The sequence below is a fragment of the Micromys minutus genome (assembly GCF_963924665.1).
Source record: "Micromys minutus genome assembly, chromosome: 19".
Taxonomy (NCBI): domain Eukaryota; kingdom Metazoa; phylum Chordata; class Mammalia; order Rodentia; family Muridae; genus Micromys; species Micromys minutus.
In genome coordinates this window covers 52,782,384-52,808,672 of record NC_137954.1, presented here as the reverse complement: position 1 = coordinate 52,808,672, position 26,289 = coordinate 52,782,384, and the positions used below count along the sequence as shown (strand labels likewise).

The window sequence follows — 26,289 nt, the reverse complement described above, 5'->3', positions numbered from 1 at the left end:
AGCACATCAGCGGAAGGTCACAGGGCACCGGGGCTCAGAGGACGATGCTTCAGGGTGGATGCAGTTTATGTCCCCTCATGAGACAAATATACATCACTGCTGAGGTCACAATTTGTTATGATTTAAGAATCCAAATTAAGCTCTAGAGCATGTATTTCTCTGGAGCAGGAACTTGAAAGCAGACAGTATAAATAGGAGTTGAGTGGAACCTGCCTGCAACAGTCTTTTATTTTCCTTTATGGCTGCAGAAAATCTGCATAAGCGAGAAAATTAATTCTCATAATAAAAATACCCCTACAAATAGCCAAGGTATCCAGTCAGGTTCCACATGGAGAGTCTGCTGGATCACATTTTATTCTGTGGGCGTACTTTGTGAGTCCACAGGGTTAGGATCGATTCTTTCTGGAAATAATAGCTTCTCATAAACTTCCTTAATTGGTAAATATTGTGATATTTCATTAGGTTCCATGAAGAGGGTAGGTGGAACATGCATTAAATTAGCAATTTTCCTCTCTGTGGATGTATATTCACGTAACAGATAGGCCTTGTCAGCTTCGTGGTAAAGCCTTGTGTCATTCATTCTGATGAGCACCCCTATCAATTCTCAAGAAAAACGGCAATAGCAGAAAAAAGCTGGAAGGCATTACTCTAATTTCCACACTCAGGCTGGAAATGCGATGATCATGTAATTCATCTTCAAACAGGAGAACTTACTCAAAAAAATTTAATTTATCTCTCGCTTCCAATTTTCTGTATCTATATGATCTGTTGCAGGTACAGCCTTTAACTTCAGAGATTCTCCAAGCAGTGTTTCTTTATAATCTGTTGTATAGGTCCAGTCATATGGTTTAATAACTTCTTTGTAGTGTCCACCCTCCGTCCCACTTTCCTGCCACTCTCCCGCTATTGTTCACACATCTCAGTGCATCCGTGGCATTGAACTCTATTCCAAAACCGGAGCCATGCTGCATCCTTAGAACGCGGTCTCCAAACATCATTGCAGGGAGGGATGGCACATGCAGCTCATCGTCTAGCTTTTCCACATCCGCAGACTTCAAGATGTAGGTCTTGGACATGCGGTCTTCCAAGGCGGGGCTGCAGGGGTACTGGGAGGAAGAGCCCGCGGCAGCGGTCACAGTACGGTCCTCCCTGCCGCGCGGCTCCTGGGCGTGTCTCCAGAGTTTCTTAATAGGAAATGAACAGAAGAATGGCTGGGAGGCAGCTAAAGTGTAGGTCACTGTAGGATGGACAGATGTAGGGTTAAATGAAAGGAATAATTTACATTAACGGTGGAAGACAGAATTCAGCATTTACTCAAGTCCTTTCTTTGTGTAATGTACTTGCAAGTGAGGTGGATGAGTGGTGATGGAAGTATTCTAAAATGACAGACTAAAACAACAGAGTCATGGTGGTTTGGCGCTTTAATTTAGCATTTATACAGAGACAAATGATATGGCATGGATTAGGAATGGCTACCTACTCTGCAGTTAGCCTGACTATAAAGGTGAGTAGGAGCTGACTTTTTTTTTCTGGTATCTTCCTACAAGAGGCCAGTCTCTACATACATCTCTACCCTTTCTCCAAATCACCCTGCGTGCAAGGTCATCAGAGGCCTTGCCTTCTCTACTCCCTTCCTTTGGCTCCCAGACCTCACCCAGAATCTTGCACTGGCAGTCCCATTATGCTATATTTTCAAGGATCCACTGCTTTCCAAATTCTTCCCTCACTGGTCCATTGCTAAAACCTCTGATTGTCTATTTCCAAGAAAGAAAACATAATTAAATTTGCCTTCTTTTGATTATATTCTGTTTCTGTAATGAGAAACATTGCTATTCACCAATAGGCCTGTTTTTCAGTTACAGAACTTTGACAATTGCACATAACTATTGCATAAATTATTTACATAATTTAGTTGACATGGGGAGTAGCATTTTACTAAATGCCTGGCTGCTTGCCTTCCTTCCTTCCTTCCTTCCTTCCTTCCTTCCTTCCTTCCTTCCTTCCTTCCTGTCTTAGTCAGGGTTTCTATTCCTGCACAAACATCATGACCAAGAAGCAACTTGAGGAGGAAAGGGTTTATTCAGCTTACACCTCCATATCGCTGTTCATCACCAAAGGAAGTCAGGACTGGAACTCAGGTCAGAAAGCAGGAACTGATGCAGAGGCCATGAAGGGATGTTACTCACTGGCTTGCTTCCCCTGGCTTGCTCAGCCTGCTTTCTTATAGAACCCAGGTCTACCAGCCCAGGATGGCACCACCCACAATGGGCTGGGCCCTTTTCCCTAGAGAAAATACCTTACAGCTAGATCTCATGGAGGCATTTCCTCAACTGAGGCTCCTTTCTCTGTGATAACTCCAGCTTGTGTCAAGTTGACACAAAACCAGCCAGTACACTTCCTTCTTTCCTTCATTCTTTTCTTCCTTCCTTCCTTTCTCCCTCCCTCCCTCTCTCCCTCCCTCCCTCTTTCCCTCCCTCCTTCTCTCCCTCCCTCCTTCTCTCCCTCCCTCCTTCTCTCCCTCCCTCCTTCTCTCCCTCCCTCCCTCCCTGTCTTCCTTCCTCCCTCCCTCCTCCTCTGTTCCTCCCTCCTTCTCTCCCTCCCTCCCTTCCCTCCCTGCCTTCCTTCCTCCCTCCCTCCTCCTCTGTTCCTCCTTCCCTCCCTCCCTCCCTCCCTCCCTCCCTCCCTCCCTCCCTCCCTCCCTCCCTTTCTCCCTCCCTTCCTTCCTAAGTGGCAGTGATATGGAGAATGAAGGACCTTCAGGACAGGATGTTAGAGGATGCCTTTCTTTAATATCTGAAATGCCTACACATTTTCTCTTTCTCTCTTTTAGCCTTTCCTTACTCTTCTTACCTTGTGGTCTTTTCTTTCTCTGTGAATGAACGGGTGAATTATCTGAGTCTGACATGTGTTGCATGGCATGGATTATATAGGGCTCTACCTACTTTATTGCTCAGCAGCTGTATGACAATAAGAACCTTTGAAACAAGTTGGTTTCATGTGTTTCCTTTCATGTGTTTAACACACACACACACACACACACACACACACACACACACACACACAGAATAAAGCAGTGTGCTTTCCTGCAGCTGCTCACGACTGATGTACTCTGGCATCCACTTCCTGTGTGCTCCAGCTACTCTGTGACAGTTCTGCTGCCTGTCGCTCTTCTTTCTATCCATTCTACAGAGGCTTGGCTCTTTCCTTCAGTGTCAAGTGTGTCTAGCAGTTGCTATATGACTGTTTCTGATCTTGACTCTCTATATCCTCCAGATTGGTGATCTGATCAGGGTTGCTAGGACTTGCCAGAACTTATCTCTTGATAATGGCCTCAAAGACTCAGCGGTGGGGATAAGGTTTCTTTGTGGAACACTGCAGTGGCTCATCCATGACCAGAGCTCACTCCTAGCAACTGTCCTCTGACTTACATAATAGAAGTATAGCACAGACTAGAATCCAGACATAGTTGTGGGTCCAGTTTATGTCAATTAAAATAAAAATTATTATTCTTTTGTTCTGTTTGAGGCAGGGTCTCACTATGTAGCCCTGGCTGTCCTGGAACTCACTATGTAGACGTGGCTGGCTTCAAACTCACAAAGATTTGCCTGCTTTTGCCTCCCAAGTGCTGGGATTGAAGTCATGAACCATTATATCTGGATTTTTAAAATAATAATTATTCTTATTGAAGTTTTGGGTTTTAAAACTTTCCATTTCTTTTTGTAAAAGTGTATTCTTTTTTTTTTTCTTTAGAAAATTTAAGGTTTTTCCATAGGCCCATTTTTTTTCCATGTTAGGTTTTAAACTAAATTTAGTTTATCTCTTGTCTGAAGACTGTATTATTATTTTTTATTCAAATTTATTTTTTCCTGTCTCTACCTAAATAAGAATTATCGATGCTAAGCATTGCAATGTAGAAATATAGCCTAGCTAGGTAAGAAGAGTAATTGAAGAATAAATGACATCATTCTAATCTTGAGAGTTGAACTTCATATAGTTAAATATCTAACTATTTTGTGGTGCTTAGGTTGGAGAGTGTTCTAGATTAATAGCATTAATTATCAATGTGAATAAAATTGAACTTGTCTTTTTTTCATGTAGAAGATAGTATATTCTCAAAAAATTGTTATTATCTTCCTCCTCCTCCTTTTCCACCACGACCACCATTCCTGCAGGTGCACAGGTGATCTCGATTGGATATTATGGCATAGTGTATAACCTGGTAAAGATGTCATGGGAACTTCAGGGTGAGGAAGAACAAGATGGACTTAGAAACATGATATGGCAGACACTGCAAAAGATAAAGGATTATGAGGAAGATCTACGAATCCAAAGTGCATTAGTTATAGCCCAGGTAAGTGTTCAAACTTATCCTCCCATTGTCAGGAACAGTGTTTAGCAGTTCTCTACAGAAAGTGGAACTTCCAAGCCCAATGAGCAGTAGCAGCTCTTCATCAAGGTCATGTTGCCAGAGTTTCATACTCACCTATCTGTTCAGTCATGGAGAGGTGTTACAGATGACATTAGAAAACAAGGCCCTTGAAATTTTTAGTATAAACAGAATTAAATAAACTCAACAAACATAGGCCAAAACTAGATAAAACTACCCAAGTAGAGACTAATCGAAACATTGATTTTGGAACATTGCTATAGTGAAACGATCTGACAGACATGTAGTAGGTACACCACTGAAGTCACCAAGTCACAGTTTATTCCTCCTTTTGAGAAAAATATGACATAGAAGTTCAGTAAGTGATAATGTTTCAGGAATATTGCATGAACTTCTGACTCCAGAGTTTCTTCTTGGAAGTTGATTGGATGAATATAGCCCCGTTTTCTACAAGGAACAGTCAGAGAGGTCAGATGTTCCTTATGGGTTCTTGGAGTTTGTAGAACATCTGTCCAGGCCCTTCAGGCTCCTAGAGTCTTCACTGAGAATATATGCATCATTCTAATGGCTCTCCCTTTGTATTTTACTTGGTCTTTTCACCTTGCAGATTTTTAATATTCCTATGTGTGTTTTTAGTATTTTAATCATTATGTATTGTGGATTATTTCTATTTTGGTCCTGTCAATTTGGTGTTCTGTATCCTTCTTGTACCCTGAAAGGCTTTGTAAATGTTTTTCTGTGATTTAGTTGAAAGTAGTTTTTGCATGTTTGGACTCAACTTCATACTTCTCTGTTCCTATTATTTGCTCGCTCACAAGTCTAAGATTTTCTAGATGTTTCGTGCTTACATTTGTTTAACATTTCCTTTGACTGTGTTGTCCATTTCTTCTCTCTTGCCTTCCATGGCTGGGATGCTTTCATTTATGTCTTGTGCTGTTTTGGTGAGGTTTACCTAAGACTTCTTATTTCCAGTTTTATCTCAGCTCAACAGGAAAGTTCTACTCAATGGTACCTCAAAAACATGGCCAACTAAATAAGTCCTAAACAGCAACATCAGCAGACATACTAACATGTAAAGGATAAATCGCCAGGGGCTATCCTTAGACAACACATCAAACCCAACAAAATCAAATGAAACAAAATGAAACCAAACCAAACAAACCCAACCGAACCAAAACCAACCCAAACTAACCCAACCCAACCCAACCCAACGCAACCCAACCCAACCTAACCCAACCCAACCCAACCCAACCCAACCCAACCAAACCAAACCAAACCAAACCAAACCAAACCAAACCAAACCAAACCAATCAACTCAACCCAACTCAAAACCCTACAAGCAACTAAAGAAGGAGGTTGAGAGCTAAAGAAGTAATCTTTCCCCAGGAATAAGTCCCTTAGTTGGTAATCCAACACCAAGTGGTCAGTCCTGAAATCATATGCATGCATGTAATGGTATCCCTTTACCCCACTTGCCCCACTCCCATTCCTGCTCCCCCTCCATTTGCTTTCACAAAGCTGCACTCCCTCCTGATTCCCCTCTCCACCCTATTGCCTTGGCATTTCCCAACATTGGGAAAGCATGCCCTCTTTGGAACAAAAGCTTCTTCTCACGTTTATGTCAGACACTGCTATCTTCAGCTACATATGCAACTGGATCAATAGGTCTCTCAACGTGTGCACAAAGGTTGGTGTTTTACTACATGGGAGTTTTGGAGGGTTTGGTTGGTTGATAATGTTGTTCTTCCCATGAGGTTGCAACCCCTTTCAACTTCTTAGGTCCTTTCTTTAGCAACCTCATTGGGATCCCCAAATTCAGACCTATGGTTGCTGCAAACATGCTCAGCTGTATCTATATGACTCTAGCATAATCCCTGAGGGGACATCTCTGTCTGGTTCCTGCCAGTAAGTACTTTTGGGGATCAGCTGTAGTACTTGGATTTGGTGACTGCTTATGTGGTGGGTTCCCAGGTGAGGCAGCTTTTGAGTGATCTTTTCTTCAATCCTTATTCTTCTATTTGACCTTGCATTTCTCCCATGAGAGTTTTGTTCTCTTTTCTAAGGACTGAGGAATCCCCATTTTGGCTTTCCTTCTTTTTGAGCTTCAAAATGTCTGTGAATTGTTTCTTGGGTATTGGGTATTTCAAGCTTTCTGGGGCTAGTATCTGCTTATTGGTGAATGTATACCATGTGTGTTCTTTTGTGACTGGGTTACCTCACTCAGAATGATAGTCACTAGTTCCATTCATTTGCCTAAAAATTTCGTGAAGTCATTGATTCTAATAGCTGAGTAGTACTCCATTGTGTAACTGTACCACACTTTCTGTATCTATCCATCTGTTGATGGACATCTGGATTCTTTCCAGCTTCTGATGATAAGGCTGCTATAAACATGGTGGAGCATGTGTCCTAATTAAATGTTGGAACATCTTTGGGGTATATGCCCAGGAGTGGAATAGCTGGGTTTTCAGGTAGTATTATGTCCAGTTTTCTGAGGAACCACAAGACTAATTTCCAGGGTGGTTGTACCAGCTTACAACCCAACCAACAGTAGAGGAGTGTTCCTCTTTCTCCACATCTGCTGTCACCTGAGTTTTTGATCTTAGCTATTCTAACAGGTGAGAGGTGGAATCTCAGAGTTGTTTTGATTTGCATTTCCCTGATGACTAGGGATGTTGAGCATTTCTTTAGGGGTTTCTCAGACATTTGATATTTCTCAGCTGAGAATTATTTTTTAGCTCTGTATCCCATTTTTAATAGGATTATTTGATTCTCTATGGTCTAGTTTCCTGAATTCTTTGTTTATATTGGATAATATCCCTCTATCAGATATATAATTTGTAAAGGTTCTTTCCCACTTCGTTGGCTGCCATTTTGTCTTCTTAACAATGTTCTTAGCCTTACAGAAGCCTTGCAATTTTATGAGGTCCCATTTGTTGTTCTTGATCTTAGAGCATGAGTCATTGGTGTTCTGTTCAGAAATTTTTCCTCTGTGCCTATGTGTTCTAAGCTCTTCCCAACATTCTCTTTCAATAGTTTCAGTGTACCTGGTTTTATGTAAAGATCTTTGATCCACTTGAACTTAAACTTTATACAGGGAGATAGGAAAGAATCAATTTGCATTCTTCTGCATGCTGACTATCAGTTGAACCACCACCATTTGTTAAAGAGGCTGTCCTTTTTCCATTAAATGTTTTTAGCTCCTTTGTCAAAGATCAGTGATCATAGATGACTGGGTTCATTTCTGGGTCCTCAGGTCTGTTCCATTGATCTACCTGCCTATCTCTGTACCAATACCATGCAGTTTTTTTTAAAATCACAATTACTTTGTAATATAGCATGAGATCAGAGATGGTGATTCCTCAGGAGTGTTTTTATTCTTGAGAATAGATTTTACTATTCTAGGGTTTTTGTTATTTCAGATGAATTTGTGAATTGCTCTTTCCAACTCTATGAATAATTGACTTGGAATTTTGATGGGGATTGCATTGAATGTGTAGATTGATTGCTTTTGGCAAGATGGTCATTTTTAAAATGTTGATCCTCCCAATCCATGAGCATGGGAGATCTTTCCATCCTCTGAGATCTTCTTCAATTTCCTTCTTCAGAGAGTTGAAGTTCCTGTCATGCAGATCCTTCACTGGCTTGGTTAGGGTCACCCCAAGGTATTTTATAGTCTTTGTGACTATTGTGAAGGGTGTCAATTCCCTAATTTTTTTTTCTCAGATTGATTATCCTTTGAGTAGAGGAAGGCAGTTTATTTGTTTGAGTTAATTTTATAGCCAGCCATTTTGCTGATGTTGTTTATTAGCTGTAAAAGTTCTCTGGTTGAATTTTTGGGCTCACTTAAGTATACTATCATAGCATCTGTAAATAGTGATATTTGACTTCTTCCTTTCCAATGTGAATCCCTGTGATTTTTTTTTTTAATTGTCTAATTGCTCTGGTCAGGACTATATTGAATAGGTAGGTTGAGAGTGGACAGCTTTGTCTAGTCCCTGATTTTAATGGCATTGTTTCAAGTTTCTCACTGTTTAGTTTGATATTGGCTACTGGTTTGCTCTATATTGCTTTTACTATGTTTAAGTATGAGCCTTGAATATCTGACTTTTCCCAGACTTTTAACATGAAGAGGTGTTGAATTTTGTCAAATGCTTTCTCACCATATAGAGAGATAATCATGTGATTTTTTTTGAGTTGTTTATATAGTGAATGACATTGATGGACTTCCATGTATTAGACCATCTTTGCATTTTTGGGATGATTCCTACTTGATCATGGTAAATGATTGTTCGGATGTGTTTGAAAGAATTTTATTGAGTATTTTTGCATAAGTGTGTTGCAGTAAATATTAAAAAATAAAAATGGTGGCAGAACGGGTGCTCAGACCACCTGCCACCAGGAACAGTGGAGATCCAGGGACACAGGCCTGGTGAGAAGGCATTCCGAAGGTCAGGGAGCAGGAAATCCAGGAATACAGGCCAGGTACAAGGGAGAGACGAAAACCAATCACTGACAACAAGACCACATATAAACACAGATAACAAGATGGCAAGAGGAAAGCGAAAGAAGGTACCCCAGGGAAACCAAGACAACCTGGCAACACCAGAACCCAGCTCTCCCATTCCAGCAAACTGCGGAATGCCAAACACTCCAGAAAAAGAAGACTCAGACCCAAAATCATACCTCAAGATGATGATAGAGATCCTTAAACAAGAATGGGAGGAAAAGCATAAATAATTAGAAGCTTTTAAACAGAAAACAAGAAAAACACTCAAAGAACTCAAAGAACTAGAAGAAAACAGAACCAAAGAGATGAAGGAATGAAAGAAGAAATTTAAATCGGAAATGGACACAATAAAGAAAACACTAAAAGAAACAACTCTAGAGGTAGAAAACCTAAAAAAGAAATCAGGAGTCACAGATGCAAACATTTCCAACAGTCTACAAGAGATGGAAGAGAGAATCTCGGGGGCTGAAAACAACATTGAAAACATAGACAAAACAGTCAGAGAAGATACAAAAACCAAAACTATCCTAACCCAAAATGTGCAGGAGATCCAGGACACAATGAGAAGACCAAACCTAAGGATAATAGGAATAGAAGAGGGCAAAGAATATCAACTAAGAGGCACAGTAAATATCTTTAACAAAATCATAGAAGAAAACTTCCCTACCCTTAAGAATGAGATGACCATGAGCATAAAACAAGCCTACAGAACTGCTAATATGTTGGACCAGAAAAGAAATAACACCCGACACATAATAGTCAAAATGCCAAGTGCCCACAGCAAAAAAAAAAAAAAAAAAAAAAAAAAAAAAAATACTGAAAGCAGTAAGGGAAAAAGGTCATGTAACATATAAAGGCAGACCAATCAGAATCACACCTGCCTTCTCAACAAAGACTATGAAAGCTAGAACAGCCTGGACAGACATCATGCAGACACTAAGAGAGTACAAGTGCCAGCCCAAGCTGCTATACCCAGCAAAACTCTCAATCACTATAGATGGAGAGACTAACATAATCCAAGACAAATCTAAATTTACACAATATCTGACCATAAACCCAGCACTACAATGAATTAAAGGTGGAAAACCCAATACAATGTGGGGAACTACATCCCAGTAAAAACAAGAAAACTCCTAAGCAAGAAAACCAAAAGAAGAACAACACACAGGCACAATTCAACCTCCAGAAGCAAAAATAGTAGGAAACAGCAACCACTATTCCTTAATATCTGTTAACATAAATGGACTCAGTTCCCCAATAAAAAGATATAGACTATCATACTGGATACATTAACAAACCCCAGCATTTTGCTGCATACAGGAAACTCATCTCAGAGACAAAGACAGACACTTTCTCAGAGTAAAAGATTGGGGGAAAAAAACCTTCCAAGCAAATGGCCCGTAGAAGCAAGTAGAGTGACCAATCTAATATCAAATAAATTAGATTTTCAACCAAAAGTTATCAAAAAAGATAAGGAAGAACAATTTTTTACTCATTATAGGGGAAATTTGTCAGGAGGAACTCTCAATCATTAACATATATGCTCCAAATACAAAAGCACCCATATTCATAAAAGAAACCCTACTAAAGCTCAAAAAATACATTGCACCCCACACAATAATAGTGGGAGACCTTAATATCCCACTCTCACCAATGGACAGATCATGGAAACAAAAACTGAACAAGGACACTGTAAAACTAGCAGAGGTTATAAACCAAATGGTATTAATAGAAATCTACAGAACATATCATCCAAAAACAAAAAAATACACCTTCTTCTTAGCACCTCACAGTACTTTTTCGAAAATTGACAAAATAATTGGTCACAAAATGAGCTACAATAATTATAAGAAGATTGAAATATTACCATGCCTCCTTTCAGATCACCATGGACTAAGTCTTGTCTTAGTAACAACAAAGACAACAAAAAAGCCCATATACACATGGAAACTAAATATCACTCCTATTAAGTAATAGCAGGGTCAAAGAAGAAATAAAGGAAGAAATTAAGGATTTTCTATAATTCAATGAAAACTAAAATACAACATACCCAAACCTATGGGATGCAATGAAAGCAGTACTGAGAGGAAAACTCATAGCTCTGAGTGCTTCCAAAAAGATACTGGAGAGAGCATACGCCAGCAACTTGACAGCACAGCTGAAAGCTCTACAACAAAAGGAAGCTGATACACCCAAGAGGAGTAGACAGCAAGAAATAATTAAACTTAGGGCAGAAATAGACGAAATAGAAACCAAAAGATCCATTCAAGGAATCAACAAAACCAAGAGCTGGTTCTATGAGAAAAATAACAAGATGGATAGACCCTTAGCCAGAATAACTAGAGGACAAACAGAGAATATCGAAATTAACAACATCAGAAAGGAAAGTGGAGAAATAACAACTCAAAGTGAGGAAATTCAAGAAATCATCAGATCCTACTACAAAAGCCTATACTCAACAAAGCTGGAAAATATGAAGGAACTGGATGAATTCCTAGACAGACCAGATACTAGAGTTAAACCAGGACCAGGTAAACCATCTAAATAATCCCTTAACATCTGAAGAAATAGAAGCAGTCATTAAAAGCCTACCAACCAAAAAAAGCCCAGGTCCAGATGGGTTCAGTGCAGAATTTTATCAGACATTTATTCACGACTTAATACCAATACTCTCCAAACTATTCCACAAAATAGAATCACATGGAACACTACCTAACTAATTTTTTAACCCTACAATAACCCTCGTTCCTAAACCACACAAAGACCCTACAAGGAAAGAGAACTTCAGACCAATCTCACTTATAAGCATTGATGCAAGAATACTCAACAAAATCCTTGCAAACCGAATCTAAGAACACATCAAAATGATCATTCATCATGATCAAGTAGGCTTCATCCTTGGCATCCAGGGATGGTTTAATATATGGAAATCCATCAATGTAATCCACCATATAAACAAACTCAAAGAAAAAAACCACATGGTTATCTTACTAGATGCTGAGAAAGCATTTGACAAAATTCAACACCCTTTCATGTTAAAAGTCTTGGAAAGAACAGGAATCCAAGGCCCATACCTAAACATAATAAAAGCAATATACAGCAAACCAACAGCCAGCATCCAACTTAATGGTGGGAAACTCGAGGCAATCCCACTAAAATCAGGGACTTGACTGCCTACTCTCCTCCTACCTATTCAGCATAATACTGGAAGTCCTGGCTGGAGCAATTAGACAGCAAAAGTAAATCAAAGGGATTCAAATTGGAAAGAAAGAAGTAAAAAATCACTGTTTGCAGATGACATGATAGTGTACTTAAGGGATCCCACAAATTCCACCAGAGAACTCCTACAGCTGATTAACAAGTTCAGTAAAATGGCTGGATGTAAAATTAACTCAAAGAAATCAGTCGCCTTCTTCTACTCAAAGCACAAACATTTGGACTACGAAATTAGGGAGGAGGTACCCTTCACTATAGTCACAAAAATTATGAAATACCTTGGTGTGACTCTAACTAAGCAAGTGAAGGACCTGTATGACAAGAACTTCAAAGCTTTAATGAAGAAAATCATGGAAGATCTCAGAAAATGGAAAGATCTCCCATGCTCATGGATTGGAAGAATCAACATTGTAAAAATGACCATGTTACCAAAAGCAATCTACAGATTCATTGCAATCCCCATCAAAATACCAACCCAATTCTTCATTGAGTTGGAAAGAGCAATGTATAATTTCATCTGCAATAACAAAAAACCTAGAATAGGTAAATCCATCCTCAACAACAAGAAAACATCTGCGGTAATCACTATCCCTGACCTCAAGCTATATTATAAGGCAATTGTGCTAAAAACTGCATGGTACTGGTCCATAAATAGGCACTTGATTCAACGGAATGAAATAGAAGATCCAGAAATGAGCCCTCACATATATGGTCACCTGATTTTTGACAAAGGAGCTATAAACATTCAATGGAAAAAGAACAACCTATTCAACAAATCATATTGTTCCAACTGGCACTCAGCATGAAGAAGAATGAAAATAGACCCTTTCTTATCTCCTTGTACAAAGCTCAATGCCAGCAGATCAAAGATCTCCAAATTAAACCAGGTACCCTGAAAATATTAGATGAGAAAGTAGGGAATTCCTTAGAACACATAGGCACAGGAGAAAATTTTCTGAAGAGAACACCCATGCCTCAAGCTCTAGGGTCAAATATTGACTTATGGGACTTAATAAGATTACAAAATTTCTGTAAGTCCAAGGACACTGTCAAGAAAACAAAACAGCAGCCAAGAGAGTGGGAGAAGGTCTTCACCAATCCCACTTCAAATAGAGGCCTAATATCCAATGTATACAAAGAACTCAAGATGCTAGACACCAGACAATCAAACAACCCTATTAAATACTGGGGTACAGAGCTAAACAAAAAGTTCTCAATTGAGGAATATTGAATGGCTGAGAAGCATCTAAGGAAGTACTGGACATCATTAGCCATCAGGGAAATGCAAATCCAAACAACCCTGAGATTCCCTCTGGACATCATTAGCCATCAGGGAAATGCAAATCCAAACAACCCAGATATTCCCTCTGGACATCATTAGTCATCAGGGAAATGCAAATCCAAACAACCCTGAGATTCCCTCTCTTGCCAGTCAGATTGGCCAAGAACCAACATAAAGATGACAGCAGATGCTGGCAAGGATGTGGAGAAAGAGGAACACTTCTCCACTGTTGGTGGCGTTGTAAACTGATACAACCACTCAGAAAATCAGTCTGGCGATTCCTCAGAAAATTGGACATAGTACTACCTGAAGACCCAGTTATTCCACTTCTGGGCATATACCCCAGAGATGCTCCAGCATACAACAAAGACACATGCACCACAATGTTCATAGTAGCTCTATTTATAATAGCCAGAATCTGAAAAGAACCCAGATGTCCTTCAGTAGATGAATGGATACAAAAATTGTGGTACATTTACACAATGGAGTACTACTCAGCTATCAGAAACAATGACTTTATGAAATTCTTAAGAAAATGGCTGCATCTAGAGAATATCATCCTAAGTGTGATAACCCAGTCGCAAAAGAACAGACATAATATGCAGTCACTGATAATTGGATACTAACCCCAGAAAGCTCTGAACACCCCAGAAACACCTCACAGACTGTGTGAAGTTCAAGAAAAGAAAAACAGAAAAGAGATAAGAAGAGACATGAGTTGGTAATATAAATAACTTGCTTGAATTACAATAAAACCAATAGCCCATGGGGAAAAAACTTATCTCTTATTCGGCCCTGAGGTCTCAGTTTTTTGGCCTGACCCTGACACCTAGCAGCATGTACTTCTGGTCCTCAGTCTAAGCTGTCCCGTCCTCATGGCCCAACTTATCCGAATCACTCCCTTCCCTTGGAGCTTTGCTACCACCTAATCTCTGCCTTTGTCCCAGGGTGTTTCTGTACCCCAAAATTCCACAATCACAAGTCTACAGCCTGATAGTTTTCATACAGGTTTATATATTCATCTCTCAATCCACAAACCCTCTACACAACAAGAGTGCATCAAATATACAAAGATACAAACTGCCCTTCTATGTGAGATACTAGATCTGTAAAATGCTTAATGTTCATAGCTTTTTAACACCAGTCAATCCCACCTGGGTCTAGCTGGTTCTTGGGAAGCTCCATGTTGCCACAATCTTGCCCATCTGTTGTCTGACCTCTTACCTCTCAGCCCTATGTACTTCCCTTGCCCTATTCAGTCACCTGCTTTTCCTTATTTTACTAATTAGAATGGGAAGGTTCAGTTGAACTCATGTGACCAGGCTGCCCTTCTTGGGGAAGTGGAATTAACATTAAAATACTAACAGCTGCAGGACAATCTACGTCAATGGTCTTAAGATAAATTGGTCTAAAGTTCTCTTTCTTTGTAAGGTCTTTGTGTGGTTTAGGTATGATCTTAATTGTGCCTTTGAAGCACAAGTTAGGTAGTGTTCCTTTTGTTTCTATTTTGTGGAATTGTTTGGAGAGTATTGATACTTGGTCTTCTATGAAAGTCTGATAGAATTCTACACTGAACCCATCTTGTCCTGGGCTTTGTTTGCTAGGGAGTTTTTTGATGACTGTTTTTATTTCTTTAGGTTTTATGAGTTTGTTAAGATGGTTAATCTTATTTTGATTTAACTTTGGTACCTGGTATCTGTCTAGAAAATTGTCCATTTTTTCTAGATTTTCCAGTTTTGTTGAGTATAGGCTTTTGTAGTAGGTTCTGATAATTTTTTGAATTTCCTCAGTTTCTGTTGTTATGTCTCTCCTTTCATTTCTGATTTTGTTAATTTGGATACTCTGTGCCTTCTGGTTATTCTTGTTAAGGGTTTATTAATCATATTGATTTTCTGAAACAACCAGCTTTTGGTTTTGTTGATTCTTTGTATAGTGTTTTTTGTCTCTATTTGGTTGATTTCTGCTCTGAGTTTGATCACTTTCTGACATCTTCTCCTTTTAGGAGTATCTACTTTTTTGTTCTAGAGCTTTCAGAGCTGCTAGTGTATGCTCTTCCCAGTTTATTTTTCAAGGCACTCTAAGTTTTACCCTTAGTACTGCTTTCATTGCATCTCACAGGTTTGGGTATGTTGTGCTTCATTTTTGTTACATTCTAAAAAGTCTTTTGTTTTCTTTTTTATTTCTTCCTTGACCATGTTATCATGGAGTAGAACATTGTTCAGCTTCCATGTGTATGTGGGCTTTTTGTTGTTTTTGTGGTTATTGAAGACCCACCTTAGTCCATGTTTACACAATAGAATGCATGTGATTTTTTTTTGATCTTCTTGTACTTTTGAGGTCTGTTTTTTGACTGAGTATATAGTCAGTTTTGGAGAAGGTGCCATGAGGTGATGAGAAGAAGGTATATTTTTTTACTTTATAATGAAATATTCTATCAATGTCTGTTCATTCCAATTGGTTCATAACCTCTGTTAGTTTCACTGTTTCTCTGTTCAGTTTCTGTTTCCATGATCTGTCCATTGATGCGAGTGTGGTGTTGAAGTCTCTCACTATTATTGTGTGTCATGCAATATATGCTTTGAGCTTTAATCGGGTTTCTTTTGTGAATGTGGATGTCCTTGTATTTGGAGCATAGATGTTCAGGATTGAGAGTTCATGTTGATGGTTTTTTTTTTTTTTTTTTTTTTTTTGATGGGTAAAAAGTTTCCTTCCTTCTCTGTTTTGAAGAATTTTCATTGAAAAATCTATTTTATTTAACATTACGATGGCTATTCCAGCTTGTTTCTTGGGACCATTTGCTTGAAAAGTGTTTTCTCATCCTTTGACTCTGAGGTAGTGTCTGTCTTTGTTGCTGAGATAAGTTTCCTGTATTCAGCAAAATGCTGGATCTTGTTTTCATATCCAGTCTAACTGTCTATTTCTTTTTATTGGAGAATTAAATCTATTGATGTTAAGGTATATTAAGTTATAGTGATTGTTTTTTTTCTGCTATTTTTTTGTTTTTAGTGGTAGAGTTATGTTTGTGTGCTTTTCTTCTTTGGTATTTTTGCAAGCAGATTAGTTTCTTGATTTTCCTAGGGTAAAGTTTCCCTCTTTGTGGTGGAGTTTCCCACTTATTATCCTTTGTAGGGCTGGATTTGTAGACAGAAATTGTGTAATTTTGTTTTTGTCTTGGAATATCTTGGTCTCTCCATCTATGGTGATTGAGAGTTTTGCTGAGTATAGTAACCTGGCATGGCATTTGTGTTCTCTTAGGGTCTGTATGATGTTAGTCCAGGATCTTCTAAGTTTCATAATTTCTGTTGAAAAGTCTGGTGTAATTCTGATTGTTGAAAAATCTGGTGTAATTCTGATTGTTGAAAAGTCTGGTGTAATTCTGATCAGTCTGCTTTTACATCTTACCAGTCCTTTTCCTCTTACCGCTTTTAGTATTCTTTCTTTGTTTTGGGCATTTGTTGGTTTGACTATTATGTGTTGGGAAGAATGTCTTTTCTGGTCCAGTCTATTTGAGGTTCTGTAGGCTTCTTGTATGTTCGTGGCCATCTGTTTTTTTAGGTCAGGGAAGTTTTCTCCTATAATTTTGTTGAAGATATTTACTGGGCCTTTCAGTTGGGAGTCTTTGCTCTCTTTTAAACCTATTATCTTTAGGTTTGGTCTTCACATTGTGTCCTGGATTTTCAGGATGTTTTGGGTTAGATATATTTTGATTTTTGCATTTTCTCTGACTGTTGTGTCAATGATTTCTATGGTATCTTCTCCTCCCGAGATTCTCTCCTCCATCTCTTGTATTCTGTTGGTAATTCTAGTATCTATGACTTCCGATGTCTTTCTTAGGTTTTCCCACTTCAGGGTTGTCCCCTTTTGTGATTTCTTCATGTTTTTATTTCTGTTTTCAGTTTTTTTCACCTGGTTGTTTGTGCTTTCCTGTAGCTCATTAAATAATATTTGTGTTTTTTTGTGTTTCCTCTTTAAGGTCTTCAACTTGTTTGTGTGTGTTCTCCTGGAATTTTTGTACTTTCTTGTTTTTCTGGTGAGTTGGGATATTCACTATTTGCAGTGGTGGGAGAACTGGGTTCTGATGTTGCCAGGTTGTCTTGGTTTCTATTTCTTAGTGTCTTGTGCTTGCCTCTTGCTATCTTGCTATAGGTGGTGCTAGGTGATCTTGTTGTCTCTTTTTGGAGCTTGTTTCTCTTGTGCATCTGTGGGACTGTGTTCTCCAGAGGGAGATTGTTCCTGGGTGTTTGTCTCTCTGGGTAGGCTGTGAGTTCCAATGGCAGTGCCCAGTCCTGATGCAGCTGGGCTGGGTCTGTCCTTGGGTTGGAAGTGTGTTCTCCCAGGCAGTACCTCCACCTGCGCTGTGAGAGTTCTGGGTGGCCTTTCCCCAGGCTAGACAATGGGTGGAATGGACCGTTATTCTTTTGCTTGTCTTTTTCTGTGACTCTTTCGATTACATCTACTGCTCTTTGATTTGGCTATTTTCCATGCTACTTCAAATCCTAAATAGATGACACCATAACACCATAAGCTGGCTCACATTTGTGTATTCTATTTTTAGAATTCTCTTTTTATGCGTGCTTTCAGGGCCAATCACTTAATGTAAGATATTCCTTTGTTTTCAATGTTTTAGTAAATATCTATAGTAATTACATTTAAAATTCATAGGTCAATCAGGCACAGAAAATACAGCAGATACTAGATAATGCAAGCAAAGCCCTGTACCCCGGGAATGGGCATATGGTTGGGATAGCCACAAGCAAAGCCCTGTACCCATGGAATGGGCATACGGTTGGGATAGTAACAAGCAAAGCCTTGTACCCATGGAATGGGCATACAGTTGGGATAGTCACAAGCCCAACAGCTACTCATGTATTTTTGACACTTAGGCTGCAGAAGGGTCTCACCTCTTTGAACCAGGAAATGATGGAGAGGCAAGTTTTCATCAGAGAAAACTCTAAGTTAGATATTTCTGAAAGCAGTCATATTAATTCAGTATAAATTTAATTTAGCATCCAATTGGTATTAAATAATATGTCATAAGTATAACATATATAATGAAGTTCAAAGGACAATCACTCTAGGCCTGCCTTATATCAAGGTTACTTAGAGTCAGATAGTGACAATTAAGTTACTGAACAGCAAAACTATGAGTTCTAGATGCAAATCCTAAGATATCTAACTTATAAAGTAACATTTGATTTATTTTGCATTTGATTACTCTTAAGATAGTACAAATGAAGGAAAAGTTATATGTTTCCTATAGGCTAGTATAATTTTAAAGATAGCAAATTCCTTCCCCAGAGTCTCCCTCCACTCGCTGTTCCCATGTGCACAAGCCGGTTCAGTCTTGGTGACTCAGAGCCCCAGCATGGTGGTTAGAGAGGAGGACCTGGGCCATGTTCTACATTTATTTTGTATGCCTAATTGCTGTGCTGAAGACTTGGGAAAGATGTTTATTACTCAGGGGCTGATTATGGATAGGACTGAAAGACTTGCTAAAGATGTCATGAAAGGGATGGGAGGCCATCATGTTGTGGCCTTCTGTCTGCATTGCCTTGATCACTGAATAGAAAGAATGATAGATACATTCCTATGACTGTAGAAAGAATGACTTGATGACATCATAGTCGGCACTGATAAAATAAAACAAAGCGAGCCTTGCTTTCCTGGGTCAAGCGGTTCACCTCCCCAATGTTAATTGTCACAAGTGAGTTGGTAAAAAGGACCTCTCAAAGTGTTGATACAGCCAAGACTTTGTTTGATCTGTAATTGCAGACAAACTTGATGTTAGATGTGCCTTTGACTATAACAAGGATTTCAGGGAATTGAATCACATTTGTGTCATTAGCAAAACCGGAAAAGGCAAGTGCAAAAGCCTACATTGAGAGTTCAGTTTGAGTCTTCAAACATGATGGATCCTACTGATGTTGCCAGCAAAACTGACAAGTGTTCTGGTTCAGTGGGCATCTGCTTCATAAAGATTTTTGCATGTTGGATATTTTAAGAAAGGTCAGTTGCCATATTCTTGAACTTTTGATTTGCCTATAGGCAGGCAATCCATTCCCTCCTGTAGATTGTTGTTCAACTACAGTTGATTGTGAATAAAACAAATTTTTGAAATTACCATTATTATATAATAATACTAACACTGTATCCATAAGAAACATTTGAGGAGAAGTATTAGAGTTTTAATGGACATTTTAATTTTTACTTATTCAGGAAAGAACAGATCTGATTGAATATTGTTAATTATTCAGTGTGAAGCAGTCAGACTCACATCAGCACCTGCACCTAAGAGATTTTGCTCAGTTGAATACCCATGTATTAGCAGTGGATTGGCTGTATTGTGCCGTTTGGATTATTTCAATAATTTTTTGGGACAGTTTGTGTGTGTGTGTGTGTGTATGTGTGTGTGTGTGTGTGTGTGTGTGTGTGTGTGTGAAGACACGGCTGTCCTGGAACTCACTTTGTAGACTTGGCTGGCTTTGAACTCAGAAATCTGTGTGTCTCTGCCTCCTGAGTGCTAGAATTTAAGGATTACATTACCATTGTCCAGTTAACAGTTCTTTTTAAAAATGTCTGAAAATTAAAAGAAGGTAAGAATATGAAAATATACTTATGAAGGCCTTACTAAATCTGTTTTTACTTAATATAGGAATATAAATAAGTCTGAATCAATAACACAAACATAAAAATTTTAGTATATTATGCAGTAAACATAGTCTTCAAGCATATATCAATAATTTAAATGGGAGATTAAATATATGGCTAGCCCCATCAAAACACATTGAAAATTCTAGAAACTCACATAGATACTATTTGATATTAGTGAGAAATAAACTATTGCTATCTTCAAACTTAACTTATGACCGTAGTCAGTGATGGAAGGTGGCCGGGTAGGAGTGTAGTCAGTGATGGAAGGTGGCCGGGTAGGAGAACAGTTTAGGATGATGAACTGCCATGAGGAAGTCTTTGCCTGACTTGTATCATTTTTAAAATAGTAGTAGACATTAAATTCAAAGGTACATTTACAGTAGCAAGGGGTAGATATTTGCGGTGCGTTCCTCGACCAGGGAGGAAAGACGACCACCACCAGAGGATTCCTCTCAGATCACTCTTTATTGTGGGAGCCTCTTGGTTGAAGGGGAGAGCAGGAAGCGAGGGGCCCCGAACTACCCTAGCTGTCTGCTTATATAGGGAGAAGCGCATACGGGCTTGCCATGATCGGTTGTCACCAGTCTGCCGACACCAGAGGCCTCGGGATTGGCCGGAGATAGGTTATGTACTGCGCATGAGCAGGGTGCAGTGCCTTAGCTGACAAGAGCATTACTATATATGGAGTTGTTTACCTCAAACCATGAGGGAGCCAGCCCCATCTTGTAATGGCATCTGCATTTGGCTCCCCACAGATATTTGGTTGGTTTCATAAAAATAAAGAACCTAAATGGCTTTTAGATTTGTTCGAATAGAAAGCAATTTGTTTGGAGAGAGAAAGATATCTTCATTAAATTTTAGTTGTTTGGTTACTTTGTAGTGTAAAATCGCCACTATATATATATATATATATATATATGATGAATTCCTGCTTTGGAAATTTTGGTATACAGTGATTGCTTACATTTTATGTGAGACTCTTACTGACATCTGCATAACTTTCCTATTCTGAGTCTTGACCATATATGACTTGATTTGGATAATGGCACATTTTATGCAATCTGAAGTTTGACAGAAGCATACAAAATGAAGTCTTTTGTATCTTCTCCGGGAATGTTCTAACTGTCATGTCTCAAAGTTCATTACTCCGTAAAAGATGAAATAAAAACTCACACCAAACAGAGCCTCCCTAGCTCTCACTCCCTTCCCTCCCTGAGACTGGCCTGTCTCCACAGAACCCAACAACATGGAAGTGAGTCTGATAAAAGCATGAGCATTTCTCTGCTGTTCCCAGCTCGAGCTACTGGCTTCAAAACTACAAGTTAAGCAAATGTTTGTGTTTTGGAGCAATACTCCTCAACAGGGAGTTCTGAGTTTGAGAGCTGCACACATGGAATTTATTTCACTATGCTGTTATTATTATTATTATTATAATTATAATAATAATTATTATTATTATTTGCTTAAGTGCTTGGGACAAGGTTTGAATATGGTCAGTCTGGCCTCAAATTTATTTTATGGTAGAGGTTAGCCTTGAATTTCTGGCTTCCTCCACCTCCGAAGCAGTAAAATAGTGTGCACACTTCACTCTCTGGTTCAATCTTATTATTAAAATAAAAGACAGTAATAGTGTTATTAAAAGTAGTAAAACTCCTCTCTTTGTCCCTTTATTTCTTCCCATGAGTGTTTTGTTCTCCCTTCTAAGAAGGACTGAGGCATCCACCTTCTAGCCTTCCTTCTCTTTGAGCTTCATAACTTGTGTGAGTTGTTTCTTGGGTACTCAGGCTTTTGGGTTAGTATCCACTTATCAGTAAATGCATACCATGAGTGTTCTTTTGTGACTGGGTTACCTCACTGAGGACGATTGCTTCAAGTTCCATTCATTTGCCTAGAAATTTCATGAACGTATTGTTTCTAATAGTGGAGTAGTACTCCATTGTGTAAATGTACCACAATTTCAGTATCCATTCCTCTGTTGAAGGACATCTGGGTTCTTTCCAGCTTCTATTATAAATAAGGCTGCTATGAACATGGTGGAGCATGTGTCCTAGTTATATGTTGGAGCTTCTTTTGGGTATATGCCCAGAAGTGGAATAGCTGGGTCCTCAGGTAGCACTGTGTCCAATTTTCTGAGTAACTGCCTGACTGATTTCCAGAGTGATTGTACCAGTTTACAATTCCACCAACAGTGGAGGAGTATAAAAGTATAAATAGAAGAGCAGGTATAGGAGAAATGAGCATCTAGAGACTACCTCATCAGAGGATCCACCCCATATGCAGCCACTAAACCCAAGCACTATTGCTGATGCCAAGTAGTGCTTACTGGCAGGAATCTGATGTGGAATTCTCCTCAGAGGTTCTGCCAGAGCCATACAGAAGAGGATGCTTGCAGCTAACCATCAGACTGAACACAAAGATCCCAGTGAAGGAGATAGAAAAAGGACTGAGGGAGCTGAAAGGGTCTGCAACCCCATGGGAAGAACAAAATTACCAAATAACCAAACCTACCACAGCTCCCAGGGACTAAAACACCAACCAGTGAGTTCACACAGAGAGACCTATGGCCCCAGGTGAATATACACCAGCGGATAACATTCTCTAGCATCGATGGGTGGAGAATCCTTTGGTCCAGTGAAGTCTCTTTCTCTCAGTGTAGGGGAAATCCAATGTGCAGAGGTGGGAGAGAGTCATTGGGAGAGGGATCACCCTCATGGAAGCAATGGGAGGGGAAGGTGGGCTGGAGTTTGGGGAAGGAGATAACATCTGAAATGTAAATGCAGAAAATATCCAATAAAAAAACTGGTAAAGCATTTACAGTGTGTCCTATATTTGCCTTAATTAGCAGATTAACAAACAGTTATGACATGTGCTATTTTTACCTTTATTTTACAGATGTGAAAATTAAAAATTTAAATGAAGATTCATATTTTCTCCAAGATTAGCTAACTTGCTTTTAGATGCATGGTTACCCTTACTGCTTGAAATCATATCTATATTATGCTCTGACTTCGCTTCTCTACTAAGTTTTCTATAAGAAAATTTTTTTGAATGGGTTGTGTGTGAACATGTTTGTGTGTGAGCATTGCATATACACATAGAGTAAGCTATGAAGAGCCACCTAGTAAACAGCACTCCTCCATGGCCTCTGCATCTGCTCCTGCCTCCTGCCCTGCTTGAGTTCCTGCCCTGATTTCCTAAGATGATGAACAGTGATGTAGAAGTGTAAGCAGAATAACCCTTTCCTCCCCACGTTGTTCTCCTCTGACTTGTATTATAGTTTTCTATAGCAATCCTAAGATGGCATGGACAGAAGGTCATGGGGTGTTAGTAGGACAGACCTGACCCTGCTCTGGGGAGGACTTTGGACTGGAAAAGCCCCTGAGAGTTGAGAGCCCAGTGTGCTGTCTTAGAGGAGCTTGGAAGATAGGAATGCTGAGGACAGCACAGACGATGGAGGCCTGGCTTGTGGAGTTTCAGAGAGAATTTGAGACTCTTAAAGGTTCTATGGGGGCCATTTGCAATTTTGAATGAAGAATCTGTGGTATTTGTCAGCTGGACTGAGGAAAACAGCTGTGACTATTGAGAAACCAGAACCACATAAAACCAATGCCTTGCTGGGGCAGTTGATGCTGGCTAGCTGAAGCTGAGGAATTAGCAGGGATTAAGAAGAGACTACCCCCACCGAGTTGAAACCTTCTGGGAAGCACTTCCTGTTTCAGCACACACAAGTTGTGTTTCAGAGGTGGTCAAGGCTGTACCTCATTCTAGCAGATGAACGTGATCACATATAAGAGTTTTGCAGATGGTATTGGTTTTGCAGGCATAGAAGTGTTACGTAGAGCGGCACCATGAGACACCACTGGCAAATGTGTAGCCTCAGTATCAGTCAAAGCCTTAGGACTGAAGAGGTTATGCACAGAGTTGAGAATTGGCACCACGAAGAGAGCCCAGGAGAGGCTAGGTCAAAGTGCAGCCCAGTCATAATAAGAAACCGCAGCATTTTGGAGATGCCTGTGCCATGGTACAAGCAACAAGGGCAGCAGGAGCTGTTACAGCGGAGTCGCCCTGAGCCTGTGAGAAAGGCTCTGTGTGCTCCTCCCTTAGGAGGGGTCCAGAGTACGGTGAATGAACCCTTGAAGTTTTAGATGGAGTTTTAGATGACTGGAGCTGGTTTTCCTTTGTTTAGATTGTGACTGTGCCCTGGGCTTTTTCCTTTTAGAGTGAGAAAATATTTAACTTATTTTGATTTTTACATGAGTCTACAGTTGAAAATCTTTGAACTTTTAAAGAGATTGTGAAGTTTTATAGAGACTTTGAATAGAAAAGAGAATTTTGATTTTTTTCCAAAAATGATTGAATTTTAAAATGCTGGAATTTGTAAAAATTGTAAAAATTTTAAGTTTGTAATATATAGTTTATATTACATGTTTATATATCTATAGTTTATATTACATATTTATATTTATTAATATGATAGCTTGAGAATGAACAAAATAGAAAAGGTCATTATTGAATGGCACCTATTGATTTGTCAAGTTGACAAGGGGTCAATTTCTGGCTAGTTTCATGTAAACTTTATATATGCTAGGGTCACTTTGGAAGAGGGAACTCAACTGAAGAAAAAATCCATTAGATGGTCATGTGAATAAAGCTGTGGTGGATCTTCTTGATTGGTGATTGACTGACGGGTGAAGCCCATCTCACTGCAGATGGTGTCATCATTCCTGGGTCAGTGGTCCCAGGTACTATAAGAAAGCAGGCTGAGCAAGCCATGAGGAACAAGCCTTTTAATAGCACTCTTCCATGGCTTCTGAACCAGTTCCTGCCTCAGTTCCTGCCTCTAGGTTCTTGTCCTGTTTGAGTTCACCCCTAATTTCCTTTGGTGATAATTAGTGATGTGTGAAAGTGTAAGCAAAACAAACCCTTTCCTCTACAAGTTGCTTTTGGTCCTGATCTTTCCATCACAGCAATAGAAACCCTAAGACAGTGAGATAGCTGATCCTCTGTGTGAAATAAACAAGTTTTCTTTTTAATATAAATATGGTTATTTATTTTCCTACCTCTTTGCCATTTGGATTTCTTTCACTTGTGAATTGGTAATTCAAAGGCATTTCCCCCCCTGAAATTGTCTATGTATTGTTCTGCCAGTTTTACATTTCTTTCCAAATGGCTATGCAGCACTCCTTATTACCATATGGTTCTTCTGTTTCAGTTATCCCTCCCTCTGTGGTTTCCACAAACCTCTAGGTATCATGGTTTTTGGGTTTGGTTTTTAGCTCATATTCCTCTTTCTCTCCCTCCTCCTCCTTCCCCACTCCTGTTCTTCTCTTGTTTAACATGTTTTTACTTTCTAGTATTAACCAATGATTCAGTGTATGTCTAGACTTAATTTTTATTAAAATAGAAACAAAATAAAGATACATGGATTAAAAATGTTTACACACCAAATATAAACACCTAAGAAGTGAGCGTTTAGTGAAATATTTAAAAAAAAATAAGGCTTCATACATTTATCCCTTCTAATCACACCTTTCTCTTTACAACAAGACATTTATCCCAGTCTCTAGGTCTTGTTAACGGGAGCAGATTCATATATTACACAATCCGTGTTTGTCTGTGCCAGCTAATGTATTTTCCAGATTCATCAATAGCCTGTATAATAATTTCAATTGTGGCTCAGCACTTCATACCAATAACATAATTTTTCCATCATATTTCCTTCTGGCAGAGGTGCATGATGCTTCCTGGGTGAGTTCTCCTACTGCAAGCTGTCCCATGCACACCGTGCAGTCGAACTTTCTCGTCTCATATAATAACTTCTATTTTGAAAATCACCTCAGAAAGCATTAAATATTACTATGGCATCCTCAAAATGTGTTTTTGTAGTTGCTCCCCATCTTTATGTCTCTGCCCTCTTCCTCTTGGATCCTTGTTTGTAACTTGACCTCCAGTCTCCTTTCTGCTTTAGGGTCACATACATTCATTTGTCTCTGCTTATTCCTTGGCACATAGCTTTATTTTCTTTTGGTTTCCTTTCTAGTTTGATAGGCTGCACACACATTTTCAAATGTACAAGCTAGGATCTTTGTGTGAGAGAGAAACTGTAGGTTTTTTTTTTTTTTTTTTTTTTTTTTTTTTTTTTGTCTTTCTGAATTTGGGTCATTCCATTTCAAATTATTCTTTTTAGATCCATCCATTCCCCCAGAATGTCACAATTCTGATTTTCCCTTATAGAAATGTTGA

General features: G+C 39.1%; 1 protein-coding gene and 1 pseudogene across 3 annotated transcripts in view; one reads left to right on the top strand and one right to left on the bottom strand.

Annotated features, from left to right (window-relative positions):
• Positions 1 to 26,289, top strand: part of TMEM232 (transmembrane protein 232) — a gene marked incomplete at both ends in the record, with an annotated part of 287,483 nt that overhangs the window by 116,552 nt on the left and 144,642 nt on the right. For both annotated transcript variants that reach the window (XM_080933485.1, XM_080933484.1), the window contains one exon: positions 4,173 to 4,351. In XM_080933485.1, the coding sequence (XP_080789611.1) occupies positions 4,173 to 4,351 (179 nt within the window). The remainder of the gene's footprint in view (positions 1 to 4,172; positions 4,352 to 26,289) is intronic.
• On the bottom strand, positions 353 to 2,905 carry LOC308433001 (TIP41-like protein; annotated as a pseudogene). Its single transcript has 2 exons — positions 2,851 to 2,905; positions 353 to 1,237 (listed from the first exon to the last, which is right to left on the bottom strand). The product of its transcript is annotated as a TIP41-like protein (transcript).